The 23,498-nt window shown below is 43.7% G+C and overlaps 2 protein-coding genes across 5 annotated transcripts in view; both read right to left on the reverse strand.

Annotated features, from left to right (window-relative positions):
* Nucleotides 1–3,793, reverse strand: part of LOC139390105 (GAS2-like protein 1) — a 37,144-nt gene extending 33,351 nt beyond the window's left edge. Inside the window, exons 1-2 of the mRNA XM_071137257.1 lie at nt 3,627–3,793; nt 1,689–2,657 (exon numbers count right to left, since the gene is read on the reverse strand). Of these exons, the coding sequence (XP_070993358.1) occupies nt 1,689–2,372 (684 nt within the window). The 5' untranslated portion in view covers nt 2,373–2,657; nt 3,627–3,793. The remainder of the gene's footprint in view (nt 1–1,688; nt 2,658–3,626) is intronic.
* Nucleotides 3,794–8,420: 4,627 nt separating this feature from the next.
* On the reverse strand, nt 8,421–19,631 carry LOC139389372 (RNA-binding protein EWS-like). 4 transcript variants are annotated; one of them, XM_071136086.1, is made up of 17 exons: nt 19,544–19,631; nt 18,755–18,791; nt 18,548–18,599; nt 18,228–18,360; nt 18,082–18,096; nt 17,407–17,602; nt 16,261–16,526; nt 15,975–16,140; nt 13,262–13,299; nt 11,825–11,857; nt 11,522–11,637; nt 10,369–10,498; nt 10,079–10,198; nt 9,826–9,958; nt 9,643–9,728; nt 8,881–9,133; nt 8,421–8,783 (listed from the first exon to the last, which is right to left on the reverse strand). In XM_071136086.1, exons 1-17 carry the CDS (start codon nt 19,557–19,559, stop codon nt 8,747–8,749), a joined length of 1,827 nt encoding a protein of 608 aa, XP_070992187.1. In that variant the 5' UTR covers nt 19,560–19,631; the 3' UTR covers nt 8,421–8,746. The 4 variants fall into 4 exon arrangements, with proteins under 4 accessions (XP_070992187.1, XP_070992186.1, XP_070992189.1 ...); XM_071136085.1 differs by having other exon boundaries at nt 16,261–16,532; XM_071136088.1 differs by lacking the exon at nt 18,082–18,096.
* Between the last annotated feature and the right edge of the window lie 3,867 nt (nt 19,632–23,498).

The raw sequence follows: 23,498 nt of genomic DNA on the forward strand, positions 1-23,498 counted from the left end.
ATGTGCTGACAACAAAAGCACACAAAAATGATCAATGGAAATCAAATTTATCAGCCCATGGAGGTCTGGATTTGGAGTCACACTCAAAATTAAAGTGGAAAACCACACTACAGTTTGATCCAACTTTGATGTAATGTCCTTAAAACAAGTCAAAATGAGGCTCAGTAGTGTGTGTGGCCTCCACGTGCCTGTATGACCTCCCTACAACGCCTGGGCATGCTCCTGATGAGGTGGCGGATGGTCTCCTGAGGGATCTCCTCCCAGACCTCGAGACATGGTGTCACAGATGTGCTCAATTGGATTCAGGTCTGGGGAACGGGCGGGCCAGTCCATAGCATCAATGCCTTCCTCTTGCAGGAACTGCTGACACACTCCAGCCACATGAGGTCTAGCATTGTCTTGCATTAGGAGGAACCCAGGGCCAACCGCACCAGCATTAGTTCTCACAAGGGGTCTGAGGATCTCATCTCGGTACCTAATGGCAGTCAGGCTACCTCTGGCGAGCACATGGAGGGCTGTGCGGCCCCCCAAAGAAATGCCACCCCACACCATGACTGACCCACCGCCAAACCGGTCATGCTGGAGGATGTTGCAGGCAGCAGAACGTTCTCCACAGCGTCTCCAGACTGTCACGTCTGTCACATGTGCTCAGTGTGAACCTGCTTTCGCCAGTGGCGAATCTGCCAATCTTGGTGTTCTCTGGCAAATGCCAATCGTCCTGCACGGTGTTGGGCTGTAAGCACAACCTCCACCTGTGGACGTTGGGCCCTCATACCACCCTCATGGAGTCTGTTTCTGACCGTTTGAGCACACACATGCACATTTGTGGCCTGCTGGAGGTCATTTTGCAGGGCTCTGGCAGTGCTCCTCCTGCTCCTCCTTGCACAAAGGCGGACGTAGCGGTCCTGCTGCTGGGTTGTTGCCCTCCTACGGCCTCCTCCACGTCTCCTGATGTACTGGCCTGTCTCCTGGTAGCGCCTCCATGCTCTGGACACTACGCTGACAGACACAGCAAACCTTCTTGCCACAGCTCGCATTGATGTGCCATCCTGGACGAGCTGCACTACCTGAGCCACTTGTGTGGGTTGTAGACTCCGTCTCATGCTACCACTAGAGTGAAAGCACCGCCAGCATTCAAAAGTGACCAAAGCATCAGCCAGGAAGCATAGGAACTGAGAAGTGGTCTGTGGTCCCCACGTGCAGAACCACTCCTTTATTGGGGGTGTCTTGCTAATTGCCTATAATTTCCACCTGTTGTCTATTCCATTTGCACAACAGCATGTGCAATTTATTGTCAATCAGTGTTGCTTCCTAAGTGGACAGTTTGATTTCACAGAAGTGTGATTGACTTGGAGTTACATTGTGTTGTTTAAGTGTTCCCTTTTTTAGGTCTGCATCCTACATTTGAAATTTTAGTCATTTAGCAGACACTTATCAAGAGTGACTTAAAGGATCAATTAGGGTTAAGTGCCTTGCTCAAGTGCACGTCAGATTGTTCCCCTAGTCAGCTCTGAGATTTGATCCAGCGACCTTTCGATTACTGGCCCAATGCTCTTAACAGCTAGGCATACTAAACACTTATGGAGATGTAATAGGAGGGCATTCTGTCCAGTCATTTTTCCTTTCCTTTTCCCAAACTCAATTGTAGGTATATCAGTGAAACAACACACCTGAGAGGTGTTACTTACCAACTCATCTAAGTTTCTCATGTCACACAGCACCCTCTGTTTCTGTTGCCAATGTGCATAGGGGGCAGGCTCGGGTTCATCCACCACACTCTCTTTCCGAACGAAAGCCCTGCTTATTGGAAGCAGGCTTGGGCTGGGCTCCCCCAGGTTCTCCTGGTCCCGGATCTCCTCCTCGATCTCCTCCTCCAGCTGGATCAACATCGGGGCCAGCATGCCGAACTTGGCGCCACGCCTCGCCACCTCCAGCAGGCACAGCACAAAGTTCTTCTCGTTGCATTTCTCCACTATGTCGTTGGTCTCGAACATGAGAACATCCTTGATCCACAGTTCCTGACGACACCAGCCGATGAAATTGGACACGTTGTCCCGAGCCAAAAACGAGCCAGGAACCACGTTTCTTGACTGAAAGACCACATCCTTGGTTGGCATCCTCAATGACTGTGCAGCCTCTGGGTACTCCAGTTGAAAGTCCAGCGCTGCGCGATTCACGTTGTTGGCATGCCGACAGAGGGCACAGCCAGTCTCCAGCCCTTCCATAAAGGTGTCCGCCGTTATATCCAGGTCATACAGCGTGTTAAACCACTCGGCCAAGTCCTCTTTCATGGCATACAGGTATTCCTCGCTGGACTTGAATGGCCGGATGCTTTTGGAAGCAGCAGACTGGATGTTACTCTGATCAGCCATATTGTCGGAATATGTATCAATGCAGGCTATTTAATCATTCCAGATTGGATCATTCCATAAACACAGTCCAAAACCGTATGGAGCAGAGCAAATTAACCGCGTAGACGCACCCATGACAAACGCGCATATACGGCATCTCAATCGAGGTCCTTGAATGAATCCTTTGTATTGTTAAAGCATATTGACATCATGCTAGAAAACCGTGGCGCGTGGATGCGTTTCCGGATGTCTGCGTGATATCAGTTTCCTATAATGATAGCATCGCTATTTCTCACCGAACTCCAACTGCGGGAGAGAGAGAAACCGGTATGGTTAGCTACAGATGGATACACACCCAATGCATAAAGCTTCCCGGTGCCCTAGATCCTACCCCGGTAAATATACAATGCGTTGCGATAGTCATGTTGCTGGTTTGCCTGGATGGTCCAAATCACTTCTTCGCAGTCTCCCTCAATATAAAGACTCCACACTGACCAGTGGCAGGCTTCACAGTTCCCTTGCCGAATAACACCGTCCCCCGCTCATTAATTGCTCGGCCCATATTGCACCGCCTCCTGCTATAAGCATGCTGACCGGCTCTAGCTTAGACAAGAGACAGGCAGAGCGATTCAGTGGCATATCCCATTATGAGGGATAAGCGCCGGTAGAAGGGGAAAAAAACTTAACCCTGTATCCACCGCTTGACAATAATATAGCATAGCCTAGGGTTTATACCACTGAAAAACGGTAGCCATTCTTTTTGAATGAAACACACCTATTGCGTAGGATATAGCCTTCAATTGCAGAGTTGACAATTGACAACCTGTCACACTGTACCATGCAGATGCGCATTAATACGTTGGATTTGGCACATGAGCTGTGGGCATTTAAGATCAAGTAGGTTGTTAGGCTACAAAGGCCTACATTATTACCTGCAGTAGCCTATAATAATGTAATATCAGGTCGTGAAGTCAGTGTACTGATAAAAGGGTGGAACTCATGTTTACATTAGGCTACAGCTATCATAAGAAGATAAAGAACATAAGTGTTCACATGGTGAGAAAAAACATGACATCGAGAATTAACGGACCACGGGTAAGCGACCACCGTCTTTAAATGCACATCATAAGCCGTCAAAGAAAATACCATCATTATACTATCTTGACAATATTTCAAATGACGCAATGACCTCACTGTGTGGTTAATGTACATGACCAAGATTTACTAAATTATACAACTTCATTCTCATGAAAAACATTTTCATTCTTTACATACCTTTGACCTGTCTACATTTTCTGTCAAGGACGACGTTTTGTCGAAAGAAACAAATCGAAACCATCCCCCAGAACAAGAGCTGTAATATTGCCTACACTTTGAACGAGTTCAAAAGTGTAGAATTAATGACACCCTAGTCGTTTTAAAAAAGACACCCTCACCCTCTGTCCTTACACTTGTTTATGTCATTGCTAAAACACCAAATCACTTTCAACACCAGGACACGGGGCAAGAAAAAAAGAGAGGGAGGCGAGTCTATTTCCTCCGGCTTGAAAAGGCAGACAAAACCTGCCAAGGAAACATTAGCAGGTCATCAGGCAGCCTACGTCCGAAGACTGCATCAAATTCAGGCATGCCCATTTTACTACAGGACAAATTGGTCCAAATTAGTATCCAGATTATTCCAAATGAAGCAGAAATTAATATTACAATGTAACGACCAAGAAAAGTCTACAGTCTTCAAAGATTATCAACACACTAACTCCACTTTAGTTTTGCTGTGCCTTAGAGATCTTTGGCGGGAGGCGAAAGTAATTCTATTTAGGCAGATTGTGTTGGGCTAATTATTTTAGCTGTGGTTCATTATGTAGAATTGAAAGCTGAATGTAAAACCGGGTGAGGAGGAGAAAGCAGTATAAGGGAAGTCCTCTCTACCAGTGATGTAATTCGTCCCTCAGACGAGCATGTGCATTAAGCATTCTGGGGAAATCAGTGAGATATATATCTATTACACACACACACACACACACACACACACATACATACATACATACATACATACATACACACGGACACCCATTCAAATGAGTGGATTTGGCTATTTTAAACACACCCGTTGCTGACAAGTGTACACAATCGAGCACACAGCCATGAAATCTCTATAGACAAACATTGGCAGTTGAATGGCCTTACTGAAGAGCTCATTGACTTTCAACGTGGCACAGTCATAGGATGTCACCTTTCCATCAAGTCAGGTCATCAAATTTCTGCCATGCTAGAGCTCCCCCTGTCAACTGTAAGTGGTTTTATTATGAAGTTGAAACCTCTAGGAGAAACAACAGCTCAGCCTCGAAGTGGTAGGCCACATAAGTTCACAGAACGGGGCCGCAGAGTGCGTAAAAATCGTCTGTCCTCGGTTGCAACACTCACTACCGAGTTCAAAACTGCCTCTGGAAGCAACATCAGCACAATAACTGTTCATCGGGAGCTTCATGAAATGGGTTTCCATGGCCAAGCAGCCACACACAAGCCTAAGATCACCATGCGCAATGCCAAGCATTGGCTGAAGTGGTGTAAAGCTCGTCGTCATTGGACTCCGGAGCAGTGGAAACTCATTCTCTGGAGTGATGAATCACGCTTCACCATCTCGGAGTCCGACGGAGTAATTTGTGTTTGGGAGATGCGAGAACACCACTACCTGCCCCAATGCATAGTGCCAACTGTAAAGTTTGGTGGAGGAGGAATAATGGTCTGGGGCTGTTTTTCATGGTTTGGTCTAGGCCCCTTAGTTCCAGTGAAGGGAAATCAACACTAGAGCATACAATGACATTCTAGATAATTCTGTGCTTCCAACTTTGTGACAATAGTTTGACAATGCCCCTGTGCACAAAGCGAGATCCATACAGAAATGGTTTATCGAGATTGGTGTGGAAGAACTTGACTGGCCTGCACAGAGCCTTGACCTCAACCCCATTGAGCACTTTTGGGATGAATTGGAACGCCGACTGCGAACCAGGCCTAATCAACCAACATCAGTGCCCGACCTTGATTAATGCTTGTGGCTGAATGGAAGCAAGTTCCTGCAGCAATGTTCCAACATCTAGTGGCAAGCCTTCCCAGAAGAGTGGAGGCTGTTATAGCAGTAAGTAAACTCCATAAAAATGCCCATAATTTTGGAATGAGATGTTTGTCGAGCAGGTATCCACATACACATCCATCAGACAAAGTGTCAGGGCAGGGGGAAAAAAGTTCCTTCCCAAGTTGCATCTCAATATAGAAGACCTATAGAATTGGTCGCTCTGTGTCAATATGAAATAACCCTAGTAGTTACACTTTGATACCTAGCCTGTTTATATTCAAACTTCATTTTGGATTCCCACTGCTATTCCAGTTCACAGGCAGAGCCAGACAAGCACTGTCTGAAACAACAGCTGCACCATTCTTGTCTCTGCACATGCTGCTCTGCTGTTATGTGATGATTTGAATTTCAGTATGGAAAAAGGAGGGCCTTGTTTTGATTTGAAAAATACAGTTGTTTCTTTAAGAGAGAGAGGGTGGTGGAGGGAGGGAGAAAGAGACTGGCGGGATGACATCATTTTCAGGGCCGGGATGAATCAGCTTTTCTGTGACACAGACAACTCACACACCGTGCTCAGTTCCCCAGCATGAGCAACTGGCTCCCAGTCATCAGAGAGAACTCTCATCGGCTGTGACCGGACTTCACCCGCACACAAAACACTGGGCTTTGCTCTTTAACTGGAAATTAGACATTTGAGAAGTTAGTGCTGGAGCATTTAGAATGTTCATATTTCATTTGATAACCAGGACACCGTACAACAAAGTACAATGAATGCACCCTGTCTGTGATGTCAAAAGTGATTACAGGTACAGACTGGATTATAAAAGCAGACCCAACTGTTAAATTTAAACAAAGCTCAATTCATTCTCATTGGGAAGTGAAGAGTGATTATCAAAAGTGCTCTGAGAATGTCTGGACATATGCTGAACAGATGCATTAAGACATGTGGTATAAGTCACAGCCAGGGGAGGCTGACATCTGGTTAATAACATCCATTGCCTCTTGATATGATTGAGAGGTTTCTCAAACAACGAAAATAACTTGCAAAGATGTCATCGCAATTCTGTAAAAAAGCCTGAAGGCAGTCGATGTCTATTCTCACCAGCAAATGTACAATTTAGTTCAGTCATTTTTGACCTAGTACCTCTTCATTCACTAGTCATTATACAGTTAATTCGGGAAGTAGTCGGACCTCGACTTTTACCACATTGTTAAAAATGAGGCTAATGTAACAATGTGTAAATAGTTTTTCCTCAATCTACACACAATACTCCATAATGACAAAGCAAAAATATTTAGAAATGTTTGGGAATGTATACATTTTTTACATTTTAATTTTAGATGTCATAAGTATTCAGACCCTTTACTCAGTACTTTGTTGAAACACCTTTGGCAGTGATTACAGCCTCGAGTCCTCTTGTATGAATTTACAAGCTGGCCGTACCTGTATTTGGGGAGTTTCTCCTATTCTTCTCTGCAAATCCTCTCAAGCGGTCAGGTTGGATGGGGAGCGTTGCTGCACTTCTATTTTCAGGTCTCTCCAGAGATGGTCGATCAGGTTCAAGTCCGGACTCAGGCTGGCCCACTCAAGGACATTGAGACTTGTCCCGAAGACACTCCTGCGTTGCCTCGGCTGTGTGCTTAGGGTCGTTGTCCAGTCTAAGGTCCTGAGCACTCTGGAGCAGGTTTTAATCAAAGATGTCTCTGTACTTTTTTCCATTAATCTTTCCCTCGATGCTGGCTAGTCTCCCAGTCCCTGCCTCTGAAAAACATCCCCACAGAATGATGCTGCCTTCACCGTAGGGATGGTGCCAGGTTTCCTCCAGATGGAACGCTTGGCATTCAGGCCAGAGTTCAATCTTGGTTTCATCAGACCAGAGAATCATGTTTCTCATGGTCTGAGTCCTTTAGGTGGCTTTTGGCAAACTCCAAGCGGGCTGTCATGTGCCTTTTACTGAGGAGTGGCTTGCATCTGGCCACTCTACCATAAAGGCCTGATTGGTGGAGTGCTGCAGAGATGGGAGAACCTTCCAGAAGGACAATCATCTCCACAGAAGAACTCTGGCGCTCTGTCATTGACCATCAGGTTCTTGGTCACCTCCCTGACCAAGGCACTTCTCCCCCGATTGCTCAGTTTGGCTGGGTTGCCAGCTCTTTTTGTGGTTCCAAACTTCTTCCATTTAAGAACGATGGAGGCCACTGTGTTCTTGGGGACCTTCAATGCTGCAGACATTTTTTGGTACCCTTCCCCAGACCTGTGCCTCGACACAATCCTGTCTGAGGTCTACGGACAATTCCTTTGACCTAACGGCTTGGTTTTTGCTCTGACAAGCTGTCAAAGGTGGGACCTTAGACAGGTGTGTGCTTTTTCAAATCATGTCCAATTTACCACAGATGGGACTCCAATCAAGTTTTAGAAACACCAAGGATAATCAATGGAAACAGGACAAACCTGATCCCAATTTCAAGTCCCATACCAACGGGTCAGAGTACTTATCTAAATAAGGCTTTGTTTATTTGTAATACTTTAACATTTTCTACAAATCTTTTCGCTTTGTCATTATGGGGTATTGGTATTCTGTGTAGATATTTTTATTTATTTAATCCATTTTAGAATAAGGCTGTAATGTCATAAAAATATGGAGAAAGGAAAGGGGTCCAAATACTTTCCGAATGCACTGTATATGATTACAAATGCAACATGAAGTGTCACAGACCAGTTATATATCCTCTGTGGCTTAGAGAAGTCCTCTGACAGCCACTATGTTCTTGGGAAAATGGATGCATCTATCATGCTGGTATTGTTGCAAAGCTGCAGACTACATAGTGCCTCCTTGTGGACAATTCATTAAGAGAAACCTGCTGAAGGAGCAGAGCTGTCAAATACTGTATAATTCCTACCACTCTAGTAGAACAGTTGAAAATGTAAATGCAAACAGTCAACCAATCATGATGCCTCATAACAGCAATGGATCTGAACTTCTCTTAGCATCAAATAGGAGTGGAAATTTTATTTTCAAAATTGTTCATTACACAACTGTGGGAAGGAAAAGCAATTACAATTAAAAAAGAAACCTGTCATGTTTTACAATACACTGTCCAAAAAAATCAGTCTGTACATCTAAGAAATGCAAAAATAAACGTGCACAAGTCAAAATAACTGAACCAAGGGTAAACAAAAAACATTTAACTAGGAGTTGAATGAAACTGCAGAGTATTTCAAAAGCAGTTATATAACCATTTATAATATGGAATCATAAATTAAAATTTTCATTTTAAAAATCTAATCCTGCGTCAGATGGAACATTTTAATTGCTTTCTTTTAGTAGGGTCGGTCTCTGCGTTCCTGGCGATGGTCCCTATGAGAGGAAAAAACAATTTAGTGTCTAACAAACATGCATTAAGTAAGCAAATAATATTTGAGTATGATGAAAGCAGTCCAACATATCCCCTTACCTCATATCCATCTTGCCTGGGGGCCCGCCCATTCCTCCTCTCCCCATTCCTCTTCCTCTGTCCATCGGTGGTCCTCCCCTGCTACCCCCTCGGAATCCCCCTCGGTCCATTCCACCACGCCCTCTGAAGCCACCGCCACGGTCACCTCCCCATCCTCCACGGAAGCCGCCAGGACCACCGGGCCCTCCTGGTCCGCCACGGTCCATCCCTCTGCCCCCACGCATCCCCATGCCACCCCTGCCTCGCTCACCACCTGAACAAAACCACACAAGGCCCAGTTTAGCTTGCCACCACAGACTATTGTAGACATATTGTATGCTACAGTGTAGATCGCTGTTGATATAATTTGGGCTGCTGGTAATGATAGTACCAGGAAATTCCAAATGTCCAAAGACAACTGAACTTCATATCATGGAGTACTTCACAGGGAGGGAAATATGACTACTAAACATAAGTGGCATTCCAAGTGAACACAGAACAAGTCCTCCAATGCCAAAGCGTTTCATTACAGTGAGCTGACTGCTGCACAGATGATTTCATGTTTCCCTAGAGTTGACACGAATCAAGTACAACTTCTAAGCATGGACCCGAAGTCAAGGTGATAAACCGGTTTGATTTGTCTGTTTACATTTCAAGCATTAAGATATGAAATAGGAATCAGCCCGTGTTGCTCAAATAACACTTATAATGATTCCGGTCTATTCCTGTCTAGTTATGAATCAGGCCCTGACAATAGCGCTGCTGTGCCGGTGAGAGCCGTACCTGAGGGGGGCCCAAAGCCCTCTGGTTTGGGAGCTTTGCACTGGTTACACTCCATCCTCCAGGAAAAGTTCTGGTTGCCACAGCCCCTGAGAAAGACAACCACCCAGTCAGTACACGTTATACACAAAAACTGTACATTTAAAAAAGGGGAAAGGGAAAATACATTTTTCTTGCGGTACTTACTGGCTGGGGCACTCCCAGTCTCCAGCTCTCTGCTGTATGTTGCCACCCGGGCCCCCTGGCCCACCTCTGCCCATGCCACGTGGTCCTCCTCGTGGGACAAAACCTCCACGCTCCCCTCCACGGCCCATCATGCCTAACACCACACACCAGAGGTCGTTTCAGTATTTCACTTAATGGTCATGGCAACGTGGGGCAATACCTTCCTGTTCAAAACTGAAAATGTAAGTCCCACAAAAGAAAGTTGGACATTTACCTCCAGGTCCTCCACGGCCCATCATGTCACCCCTCATGGGCATGCCCCCTCTCATCCCACCCATCATGGGCTTACGGCGAGCCATGGACACCTTCAGCCTCTTTCCCTGGTACTCTTTCCCTGTGGAGATCATGAACAGAAGGAAACAGGAATAAATAGAAAATGGAGAGAGGCTTGGGTTACTGGTCCTTTCTTGTATTCTACAGTACATTTATGCATTAATCTGGACAGTTCAAGGGTAACATCAGAGAATAGGCTGATGTAGGTTTAACAGGGCCAGTGAGACTAACCATCGAAGTACTCCACAGCAGCTTTGGCACAGAGGGGCTCCTCGTAGGACAGAGTGGCGTCTCCCTTAGGCTTCCCTGAATCATTGTCTGTGTAGATGTTGATGGCAGGCTTGCCCAACCTCCGGTTCATCTGAACATTAACAGAGGAATGAATCACTCAAGTCAAAACTACCACACCATTGACAACTATCTGCAGTTGTATTTATTTTTTATAGCATTTCTAAAACTGTTCAATCCTCCAATTAAAATGAGAACAATACAGGAGATTAGCAGTGGCCATTTATAAAAGCATTCTTTGGGAAAGACTAAAGGAATGCCGTGTTTCCCCTATTTATTAATGCCCTGGCGGCAACAGTTGTGAAAGGGGGAGGGCACAACTTGAATCTGTCCGGAATTGGCAGCCGAGAGCAAAATGTGCCTTTTCTTAGACAATTTCCTGCAGTTCTATACATTTCTCCATGGAGCTGAGAATTCTGTAGTGTGAAAGATAATTTCCTACAATTCTATGCATTTTGCTTAAATATTATTAAACATCCAATGGGGACCCCAATCGGGGCCCCCGGGCATGTACCTTGCGTCAGTAATCGTAATTTACACTATTTCTCCATCCCAAATTATACTTAAAAAAAAAAAAAAAAAAGTGTGGTTTTAATTTATTAGGATCCATTTGCAACATCTAGTCTTACTGGGGTCTGAACACATAACGAAAATACATTAGACAGAAGAATTTACATACACTACATGTTAATGTTTCTTAAATGTATGTGTACATACACACAACAAGTATGGGAGAGAGGCATTGTGCTGTGAGGTGTTCCTCTATTTGTTTTTTGAAACCAGGTTCTCTGTTCACTTGTGTTATATGATAGTAGGGAGTTGCATGCACTCATGGCTCTCTATAATACTATACGTTTCATTGAATTTGTTCCGGACCTGGGGACTGTGAAAAGACCCCTGGTGACATGTCTGGTGGGGTAAGTGTGTGTGTAAGTTGACTATGTGAACAATTTTAAGTTTTAAAGAGACATTTTTGTGGCAACAATTTAGCAGTTGAGGTATACCGATGCTAGATGAATACAGGGGAACAAATGGAATGTATGAGACCTATTACAGGTTTAAATTGAAATTATTTAGTTTCAGAGCATATCCTCACCCTTATAGGTCCAGGGTGTTTGAAGAAAACAGCCATCTCCTCCAGAGTTGCGCTTTCCGTGAGTCCTGTGATGTAGATGGTGCTGTTCTCAGAGTCATCCTGCTCCTCAGGGCGCCCTGAACAGACAGAACTACTGTTTAAAACAAGCCTGAACACAGTGCCACTATACTGTCCTTCATGTCAGATTCATAGCATACGCCATTAGGCAAAGCCACTTCAAGATGAACACAACAAAGACTTTCAGGTGTATGCAATACTGCCAAATCAGTAAGAAAGTTTGATGGTCAGTTGGTGTCTACTTACCCATGTCACGCTCTGCCCCGTTGTTCATGGGTCCTGTTGTCCACCAGGCAAGGTAGAGAAAAAGGCAAAGAAAAGTCAGTTTGTGCCACTCAAGTCCACCTCTGAAGAGAATTTGAAGTGACAACCCAGACACACTCCTCCAAAAACACAGGTGTCAGACATTTGGGAAAATTGAAAATGGTACTGTGGTAAACCATGTTCCCCTCTTAAGTGGAAGACTCAGTAACCAGTATATTAGGAGTCCACCCCATTCACAAAAATGGTTTGCTCCTACAAGACAGTGAGTCACGTGGCCGTAGCTTGCTACATTAAGCAAAGAGGAATTCAGACACTGCTCGGTTGAATGTTAGAAATGTGCAAAACGAGTGACTTAAGAGACTGACCGTGGTATGATCATAGGTGTCAGGTGCACCGGTTCCGGTACCTCAGAAATGGCCGGCATATTGGGCTTTTCACGCACGAGTGTCTAGGGTTTACCGAAATTGGTATGACAACTAAACAAACATTGGCGGCAGTCACGTGAGCAAAAACAGCTCGTTGAGGTCGAAGGAGAATGGCAAGAATCATGCAAGCTGACAGGCATGCCACAAACAGGCAAATAACCCAGTACAACAGTGGTTTGCAGAACAGCATCTTGAAACACACAACTAGTGAGTCCTTGTCACGGCTGGGCTATAGCAGGAGACGACCACACATTGCCAGGTCTGACCAAACCCAGTTCCTGTTGAATCATGCTAATGGCAGTCAGGATTTTGTGTAAATCAACATGAGTCCATGGCCCCAGCCTGCCTGCCGTCAAGAGTACATGCTTGTGCCAGTTGTCGTGAATGTTTTCCTGGCACATTAGGTCCCTTGATACTGAGCAACGTTTCCCTGGCCCGAAGAATACAGGCATTTCTGGAGGCATAGGGGCATACTAGATGGGTGTACCTAATAAACTGGCAACTGAGTGTATATTAATAATGATGTAAAATAAAACCTCAGACCCTTCCGTATAAAAATGTGAGCCATAAGAAAAGTTCTTATGCCACCACAGATAATCCCAAAAAAATACCAGGAGTTTGCTCCATGAAATTGTAAATGCAAAACCATTTTTTCAAACCCGACACATTTCTTAGCAGCAGGCATTTGTCATTAACTTGTCATTGTAAAATAAGTACCTTGCTTTTCAAGGTTACCTTAAGCAGTGAGTGATAAACCAAAATGAGTTAAAAGTACCCCTTTCCAAACAGATGTCTCAGACATTTTAAACTGGATCCCTCTCTATTTCCATCCATCCTAATAGCCACCTATATAGATATTTGGCTACCCAAAAAACGCTGCGCGCACACACACACACACACGTAATGTAAGGGCTTAGGTAAATGCTCAGAGCGTACATGCTCTAGTAGGTAAAGGTCTGGAGTGGACTAGCCAGTGTAATACTCGTTAACTTACCACCAGGCTTATTGAAGCCACCTCTGTCTCCGGCGACGCTATGGGGGAATAAATGGAGATATGAAGGCGATTTCCCTTTTATCAGCCACTTCCATGTCTGGAGCCTCGTGGCTCGTTTGGGGAGGTTGACGGACACAGTTCTGACTAGCTCATTTAACAACCCCCCACAACATGCCTATACAGTCTATGCAATCCAGTTAATTGGGAATTAAGGTATTAACAGAAACTACGTGGCATGACTCCTTTACTAAATGGCTTCTTAATGACAGCATTCAATAGCAGATACTGGATAGTTTGGAGGTAGCCATGGGGTGCTAAATCTGTTACGTTTGGGAAATATGGGACAGAATCCCAGGTATTTGTTACAAAGGAAAACGATTTCAGATGCATTTCATATATAGACAAGTGAAGGCTAAATATCTAGCTTGGAGATAATACAATGCTTAGAAGATCACATATTTAACTGTAAATGTAAGTTGATTATGCATTATGTCCACTTTACAGTTGAAGCAACCAGCTAAAAAAACATTTCTTTATTTAAGTGGTCAAATGCAATGGATCTGAAATATTACAAACAGGTGATAGCCACCTTGGGGAGGAAAAAAATAAAATAAATCCATGTACATTTTTACAAAGATGATTTGAAGTTACACAATTCTAATACAGAATTTAATTTGACCAAGTTACAATGTTATGCTGTAAAAGTAATAAGTTACATTTGAATAGCATCATTTGAGTTTCCCAGCACGCTTTAGACAGCACCATCCTCATCTCTTGGATTTAAGGCAGAACCCAAATCTCTGTTGTTTAACCCCTTTGTTGTTTAAGATGCTGGCTCTTTAGTGAGTACAGGCACTTTATAGAATAAAGCTGGGTTTACATGGCTCTCACTGTGTTACCTGTAGCGTAAATGTGACAAAGCATGTTAAAAAAGGTGTTCATTTGATTAAACAAAACATTTGTAATCCAAAACACATTTCAAAAACACACATAAGGGGGTGGTTTTCCAGACAGATTAAGCGTAGTCCAAAGGCTAAAAAGCATTCTCAGCATTCTTTTCAGGAGACTAGACTGAATCTGAGTCTGGGAAACCGGACCCAAAACATTTTGAACAAAAAAACTATCCTGTATGAAAGTAAATGAATGAGTAACATATGGATGAGAAGCTACATTTCTAGACTACTTTAACCAATGTCAGCTGAGAGCTAGGGTTGTGAAAACAGGGCTAATTCAATAACATTATCTAATTGAGGTTAAAAAAAATGTGACATGTAATTAATCAAATATTGTGCTGTTGGCAGAGCAGTATTATTCACTTTGATTATCCTTTTAGGGCACACACACAGCCATGTACTGAATAACCTATTACTGTAATATAAGCCTAGGGCAAAACACAATTGAACACGATAGGAGTCTGGTGTGACCTAGTGAACATGTGATCCGTTTTTTCTTATTACAGGAATATTACCTTGAGCCATCTGATACTCAATGGAATCAACATCGACTCAAACTCTCGAGGTCCTATCATAATGCCGTGAAAGCTTTAACTAAACATGAAAGGCTACAGGTGGCAAGTACAGTACCAACAACCTATAAAATCTTTATACTCTCTTTGGATAATTAATTCCAATCATTTAAAAGTTAACAGCAGGTATTCTGCATGTAAGTTTAAGTATTTTGAACTTTGGTTCTGCATGGATGTGCCCTGAAGAAATTTATTTTATCGGTTTTCCCAACAAACAAAAAACCTCAAATGTGCATTGACCTCAACTTAATATGCAAAAAAATGTATTAGAATAAGTAATCAATGCATCTTGCTTATTAAAAAAAAGTTATTTTAAAAGACCTTCCTCACGGGTCATGAGCCAAAAATGGTCCCTTAAATGGCCAGAAATGTTGTCCAGAAATTACCTCATTGGACAGAAAGGGGCACACCTCCCACCATCAATGTGAAAAAATATTGTATTTTATTGCAAAGGTTTGCTAGCTTAAAGATAAGAACTTTGTGGTTTGAAGAAGCAAGACATATATTAATGTGAAATAATACCTTTATATAAACAATAGTCAACACAAGCCAAAACCTAAAATTATCAGTTAATTTAACTAAACTTCCATAGTGCATACTCTCAAATACTGTACCTTCTGGATCAGCTTTTTAAAAGGAAAACCAGAGGATGGAATAAATACCCATGAGAATGATACGTTCTTAAACCATCTTAAAATGTATTTAACATCAAAGCAATCATTTTAGAAGGTGAGGTGTGCCCACAGCAGTGACCCTGTGAAGCCTTGTGAATAGAGTTCCCATAATCAATGCTATGGATGATATGCTGCGGTACAGCAACAAAGGATATCCGATTGAATAGTTTACGAGTCCAGCTCTCTGTTCACACGTCAGTCCCAACTCTTTGATTCATGAAAACATATTCCCTTCTTACCTTTGGCCACTATGGCAGGGTTGAGAGTTAGTACTCATTTATGGAGGGTCCCTTCATCTAACTTTCTGTATGCATTATATCTTTAATTTTACACAAAAGTGAACAGTTTGACTTCCCCCACTAATAAATTTGTTGTCTGTCATCAATTTATAGGGTTATATCTTGGGGGCCCACTTACGTTTTAGGGAAACTTCAGACTCAGCCCTGCTCTGCCTTGACGAAGCACTTGTAAGAGTGGATGGAGGTTAAGTTAAGCAATAAGGAGTCTCACTTACCCCATGCCTCCACGGCCCATGCCTCCACGGCCCCGGCCACCGTGCATCATGCCGCCCCTGTCATAGCCATCCCTGGGAGGCCCACGGCTCTCCCCTGACCCTGGGAACCCAGCAGGCTCAGAGCCAGAGTAGCCAGAGCTGCCTCTGCCCTCCTGCCCATAGTTATCTACAGAATAGCATAACAACAAGGTTAGGGGAAAAGGAGGGAAAAATCACATTACTTATATATGACAATTTATAGCAGGTAGGCATGGGTGTTGAAATAGCAGGAGACTGATGCTCTTACTATAATGGCTTGACTGGTTGTAACCACTTTGAGGTCCGCTCTGTTGTCCATACTGGCTGGCTGCAGGCTGCCCATAGGAGCCCGAGGCCTGAGGGGGATAGCCCGCAGCAGGAGCCTGTTGCTGCGGTGGGGGCTGCTGCTGCTGGTATCCACTCTGCTGCTGCCCATAGCCTCCCTGCTGGGCCTGGTACCCACTCTGCGGTGCGGCATATCCCCCTGGCTGAGAGTAGCTGCTCTGGCTGTAGCCAGCGGGCTGGCTGCTGGCACTGTAACTAAAGTGATTAGGGACAGGCAGGGATTGAACAGGTCAAAGAGCGCTACATAACTATCTCTCCCGGGTGGCGCAGTGGTCTAAGGCACTGCATCGCAGTGCTAGCTGTGCCACGAAAAATTCTGGGTTCGAGCTCAGGCTCTGTCGCAGCCGGCCGCAACCGGGAGGCCCATGGGGCGACGCACAATTGGCCCAGCGCCGCCCAGGTTAGGGAGGGTTTGGCCGGCAGGGATATCCTTGTCTCATCGCGCACTAGCGACTCCTGTGGCGGGCCGGGCGCAGTGCACGCTGACCAGGTTGCCAGGTGTACGGTGTTTCCTCTGACACATTGGTGCGGCTGGCTTCCGGGTTGGATGTCTGTTGTGTCAAGAAGCAGTGCGGCTTGGTTGGGTTGTGTTTCAGAGGACGCGTGGCTCTTTACCTACGCCTCTCCCGAGTCTGTACTGGAGTTGCAGCGATGAGACAAGACTGTAACTACTACCAATTGGATACCACGAAATTGGGGAGAAAAAAAACGCTCTACACAGTAGATGGTTCTTATAAGTTGCCAGCTGCAACTTGTGAACAATCATTAACAAAATATTGTGTAACTAACTGCACAACGACCTCCATTACACCCAGATGGATTTACTACAAAGCAGAATCAATTAGTTAAGCAACCAGAAATAACTACTGATTTTATGATTAATTAAAATAGCTAAACTTAGATGTCTATTAGTTTGTTAAATTGTTCAATCAATTAGAACATGTCCATTTCAAACAACTTTATATAAAATAAAAAAGTTATCTGAATATTTTGGCAAGTTAGATGGCCAATTCCTTGATCCTGCTTTGTAATATTCCCTTAGGTCTTAATGTAACACTTGTTTTCCTACCTCTGAGGTGCAGTGGAGGCAGGCTGCTGACTGTAGCCAGCGTAGGCAGACTGGGCTGCATAGCCTGGCTGGGATGCATAGGTTGGCTGAGAGGCAGCGGGGGCAGCAGCAGCAGCGCTCTCATATCCACTGGCTCCATAGCCCGCGGCGGGCTGGGAGTAGGCATGGGCACTGGGCTGGGCAGCAGGGTACCCAGCTGTGGACAAAGAGGAGATGGTTTAACTAAAACGCTTTAGATGGATAATTCCAGGCACACACTGTTGGGATTTTAGACCAGAGGCTGAACTACCCAAATGAATGAAGCAATCTGTTGCTTATTTGGATCACTCTATACCCAGGACTTCAAAAACAAAAGTGCCCACAAGGAGAACTGATGAAGAATATTATGGCACAGAATACCATTGTGTGATTAAGAGTATTAGAATAAGTGTTAGATAAATAATATTATGAAGGGACTATCGTCTTGCATCACTAACATGTCTGTTACAATTATGATTCAGGATGAGTACATACAATGTCAAAGAAATCTAGCATGTCCAGCGTTCATCTAGTCTACTAACAATACTATAGTCTACTACATATGATTCTAAATACAGTATATTATATGGATCACTCCATCAAGGCATTGAAGACTTGAAATGGATGGAGATGCATGAAAGGGAATCTGTGCCAAACCTGTTTTACTCCCAGCTGGAACGTGATAGCAATAGAGGAGAAAATGTTCACATTACATGAGGTCAATAGTCATTTGATGGACAATTCTCACTCCCGCCCCCCCCAAAATACAGTTGACCAAACATTTTGGTCTCTCTGGAACTGACCTGATGCTGGTTGCCCATAGGAGGAACCATACTGCTGCTGTGTATAGCCACCAGCAGAGGGTGCTGCCTGAGGGTAACCGGTCTCAGCTGCAGCTGGTTGGGCATAGGACCCATATGCTTGCTGGCTATAACCCTGTTGAAATACAAAAGGCCATAAGCTATTAGTCTATAGAAGAATAAGTCTGCTTTCCCAAGGTACAAGTTTTCCTGTGCTTTAGTTCAAGCTGTATGCAAACATGTCATGAGATCTGGGCATAATGTGGGTCACTGACCATTATTCCAGTTTGAATCATTTCTAAATTACTTCTAATAAAACTCACCTGGGCAGATTGTCCATAGGCCTGTGAGGGCTGAGCAGCATAGGATCCATACCTGCAGGGACACAATAGCATTCAATCATACAGTACCCATCTCTAATGTTGGCGTCTTAGTAAATCATAATGAATTTACCTAATTACACAAAACACCCATCCCACTGCATTGATTTGAATAGTCTGGTAGCACAATACCCATGTAGATAGACTTACCCCTGCTGGGCACTGGCCTGGTTGTAGGAACTGTAATCTTTAAAAGAAAATAACAAAATAAATGACTAGCCTAGGCTTAACTTTCAGCAACAGTCCTAGTATCAAATTCAGTTTGGGACTCGTGAGATAGAACTGCTCGACAATAATACCGTGTAAACCTTTTGCATTGTCAACAACAGCACACAATAGAAAGTATTTCAAGTTCAACAGACCTTGAAAATAGACTAAGCACAACTGCAATTCCCTCTAAGCAAGGTCCGACTAGAGGCCGTTTTCCGGTGTTGTGTAGTGGAGGACATCCCGCCTTTGCTTGCATAACTACCGTAGCTAACGTTAGCAAACGTTTTTTTTTTTTAACTAGCCACACGTTTCAATTTGCAGACAAAGAAACGACGTGCGGCTAGATTAGCAAGGCCGCATGACCAACGGAATTGCATACGCACAGGCACGAATTAACAAAGCAGATAAACGTGTGTGGTGAATTTGTACCCTCGCCCGGCATCGTGGATAGTTAGGGCCTACTGCCCTAGATTCTAGCTAAGCTAGCTACAGTAGTAAACTGGTCAATTCACCAAACTGGTCAATTTGGCTGGCTAACTACTAACGTTAGCTAGCTTAATAGCTAGCTACCGACTACTGTACAGATTTAAACGTTCGTCTTAGATTTGAATGTTGGATAATAAAATTGATGTAACTATGCAGAATTACATATAACTTTCTTTTGATATGCAACAATAAGTAATGTATTCGTGCAAAATCAGATAATAAAAGACCGTTAACGAAACCCACCAGGAGCTGACGCCATCTTCGTTTCTTCGTTTAGTCAGAGAATGGCGCATGCGCGTAAAAGTAGACGAGCCTCTGGCAAAGATGTTCGGTAAGCGCTATCCTGGATACTAGGGATGTCCCTACCCTAAACCCTAACCTTAACAATAACCGTTACTTTAAAAACGCACTATGTAGTAACCGCTCCGGCATTTCCTGGTTGCTAAAATTCTATTAGTTCCCGCTCAACGTGATCAAGACAAAGGAGATGATCGTGGACTACATGAAAAGGGCTCCTGAGTGGCACAGCGGTCTAAGGCACTGCATCTCAGTGCAAGAGGGGTCAATGTCGTCCTTGGTTCGAATTTAGGCTGCATCACATATGGCCGTGATTGGGTGTCGTATAGGGCGATGCACAATTGGCCCAGCGTCCTCCAGGTTTGGCCGGGGTAGGTCGTCATTGTAAATAAGAATGTATTCTTAACTGACTTGCCTAGTTTAAATAAAGGTCAAATTTAAATTAAAACTTAAAAAGTTTGACTTTAAATAAGTAAAAGTTAAGTTAAGTAAAAAAAAATTGAAAATAAAAGTAACAAATAATTAAACAGCAGCAGTAAAATAACAATAGCGAGGCTATATAAAGGGGGTACAGGTACAGAGTCAATGTGCGGGGGCACCGGTTAGTCAAGGTAATTGAGGTAACATGTAGGTAAAGTTAAAGTGACTATGCACAGATATTAAACAGAGAGTAGCAGCAGCGTAAAAGAGGGGTCTGGGTAGCCCTTTGATTAGCTGTTCAGGAGTCTTATGGCTGGGGGTAGAAGCTGTAAGAAGCCTTTTGGACCTAGACTCTGGTACCACTTGCCGTGCGGTAGCAGAGGGAGCAGTCCATGACTAGGGTGACTGGAGTCTTTGGCAATTTTTAGGGCCTTCCTCTGAAACCCCCTGGTATAGAGGTCTTTGATGGCAGGAAGCTTGGCCCCAGTGATGTACTGGGCCGTATGCACTACCCTCTGTAGTGCCTTGCGTTCGGAGGCCGAGCAGTTGCCATACCAGGCAGTGATGCAACCAGTCACAATGCTCCCAATGGTGCAGCTGTAGAACCTTTTGAGGATCTGAGGACCCATGCCAAATCTTTTCAGTCTCCTGAGGGGGAATAGGCTTTGTCGTGCCCTCTTCACGACTGTCATAGTGTGTTTGGACAATGACAGTTTGATGGTGATGTGGACACCAAGGAACTTGAAGCTCTCAACCTGCTCCATTTCAGCCCCGTCGATGAGAATGGGGGCGTGCTTGGTCCTCCTTTTCCCGTAGTCCACAATTATCTCTTTTGTCTTGATCACGTTGAGCAAGGGGTTGTTGTCCAGGCACCACACGGCCAGGTCTTTGACCTCCTCCATATAGGCTGTCTCATCGTTGTTGGTGATCAGGCCTACCACTGTTGTATCATCGGCAAACTTGATGATGGTGTTGGAGTGGTGCCTGGCCGTGCAGTCATGAATGAACAGAGAGTACAGGAGGGGACTGAGCATGCACCCCTGAGGGGCCCCCGTGTTGAGGATCAGCGTTGTGGATGTGTTGTTACCTACCCTTACCACCTGAAGGTGGCCCGTCAGGAAGTCCAGGATCCTGTTGCAGAGGGATGTGTTTAGTCCCAGGGTCCTTAACTGAGTGATGAGCTTTGAGGGCACTATGGTGTTGAACGTTGAGCTGTAGTCAATGAATAGCATTCTCACATAGGTTTTCTTTTGTCCATGTGGGAATGGGCAGTTTTGAGTGCAATAAAGAATGCATCAACTGTGGATCTGTTGGGGTGGTATGCAAATTGGAATGGGTCTAGGGTTTCTGGGATAATGGTGTTGATGTGAGCCATGACCAGCCTTTCAAAGCACTTCATGGCTACAGACGTGAGGGCTACGGGTCGGTAGTCATTTAGGCCGGTTACCTTTGTGTTCTTGGGCACAGGGACTATCGTGGTCTGCTTGAAACATCATGGTATTACAGACTGAGTCAGGGAGAGGTTTAAAATGTCAGTGAAGACACTTCCCAGTTGGTCAGCGCATGCTCGGAGTACACGTCCTGGTAATCCGTCTGTCCTTGCGGCCTTGTGAATGTTGACCTGTTTAAAGGTCTTACTCACATCGGCTACGGAGAGCGTGATCACACACTCATCTGGAACAGTTGATGCTCTCATGCATGTTTCAGTGTTACTTGCCTCGAAGCGAGCATATAAGTAATTTAGCTCGTCTGGTAGGCTCATGTCACTAAGCAGCTCGCAGCTGTGCATCCCTTTGTAGTCTGTAATAGTTTGCAAGCCTTGCCACATCCGAAGATCGTCGGAGCTGGTGTAATACAATTCAATCTTAGTCCTATTTTGATGCTTTGCCTGTTTGATGGTTCATCGGAGAGCATAGCGGGATTTCTTATAAGCTTCAGGGTTAGAGTCCCGCTCCTTGAAAGAGGCAGCTCTACCCTTTAGCTCAGTGAGGATGTTGCCTGTAATCCATGGCTCCTGACTAATGTCTACCCCCGCACATTGATTCGGGGCCCCCTGTATATAGCCTCGTTATTGTTATTTTATATTTACCTTTAAAAAATGTTTACTTCAGTTTATTTATTAAATATTTTCTTAACTCTTGTTTTTCTTAAAACCTTATTGTTGGTTAAGGGCTTGTCAGTAAGCATTTCACAGTAAGGTCTACTACACCTGTTGTATTTGGCGCATGTGACCAATACAAATGTCAGTTTATGTGTGAAAATAAGCAAGTGTAGTGTAGAGAATCATTGTACCATCTAAATCACAGGAAGTTGGTGGCACCTTATTTTGGGAGGACGGGCTAGTGCAAATGGCTGGAGCGGAATCGGCAGAATGGTATCAAATACATCAAACACAAGGTTTGATGCCATTACATTCACTCTGTTCCAGACATTATTAAAAGCTATCCTCCCCTCAGCAGCCTCTATAAATCTAAACCAAAGTTAAATATATTTTCCATATTCAAAAAAATTGTATTTTCAGTTGTTTGAAGCTGGTGTACAAAACAAAAAGTAAAAGACAATAAAACTACACTTTTCTGCATAATGCTGCGCTCAAAACAACTGATAAACTTAAATTATGTATTAAAACATTCTTTATGTATTTTGGTGGAACATTAAGAATCATCATGTATTATTATCATTATTATTATTATTATGATGATCATACTTGATTATTATTATATGATGTAGCCTATATGTAATTATATAGCTTTTAAATAAAACAAAATTAACTCAATCTTGGCCTATCAGCTCAACATTCTCAATAATACACTCTAATGGACATTTTGTAGAATGAAACCAGAAACACCTTACCCCTCAACAATTTCAATGACTGTTTTATTGTCACCAGAGTCAAATACAGCAAAATCAACCAAAATAAAATAAAATCTAAATGTATTTGTCACATGCACCTTACTGTGAAATGTTTACTTACAAGCCCTTAACCTACAATGCAGTTTTAATGAAAATAAGAGTTAAGAAAATGTTTACTAAATAAACTAGTAAAACTTTAAAATACAAAAAGTAACAAATTAAAATAACAATAATGACTCTATATACAGGGGGTAACAGTACTTAGTCAATGTGCGGGGGTACAAGTTAGGAATATGGCTAGTTTTAATTGTTTATGTTGGTGAGGTAATATGTTGGTGAGTAAAATGCAGCTGTGCTAGCTTTTTCTATCTAGCAAGCTAGCTGATTGCAGATTTTAGGAATATGAAATTTAACATTTTATCCTATTTAGAAAATGGATTTCTGTTAAGAGAACATTTATTTAATAATTCCCCCAAATATTTTTGCTGCATTAAAATTGCCCAGGGGAGTGTTCCAGTTTGACAGTAACAGGCTGTCCCAGTTTGACAGTAACTTTAGGCTACACTCTCAAAATGTAAATATTCTAAAAAGGTGAGAGTAGTAAGAAAACCACGTACAGTCATTTTGA

The sequence above is a fragment of the Oncorhynchus clarkii genome, chromosome 30 (assembly GCF_045791955.1).
Source record: "Oncorhynchus clarkii lewisi isolate Uvic-CL-2024 chromosome 30, UVic_Ocla_1.0, whole genome shotgun sequence".
NCBI classification, from domain to species: domain Eukaryota; kingdom Metazoa; phylum Chordata; class Actinopteri; order Salmoniformes; family Salmonidae; genus Oncorhynchus; species Oncorhynchus clarkii.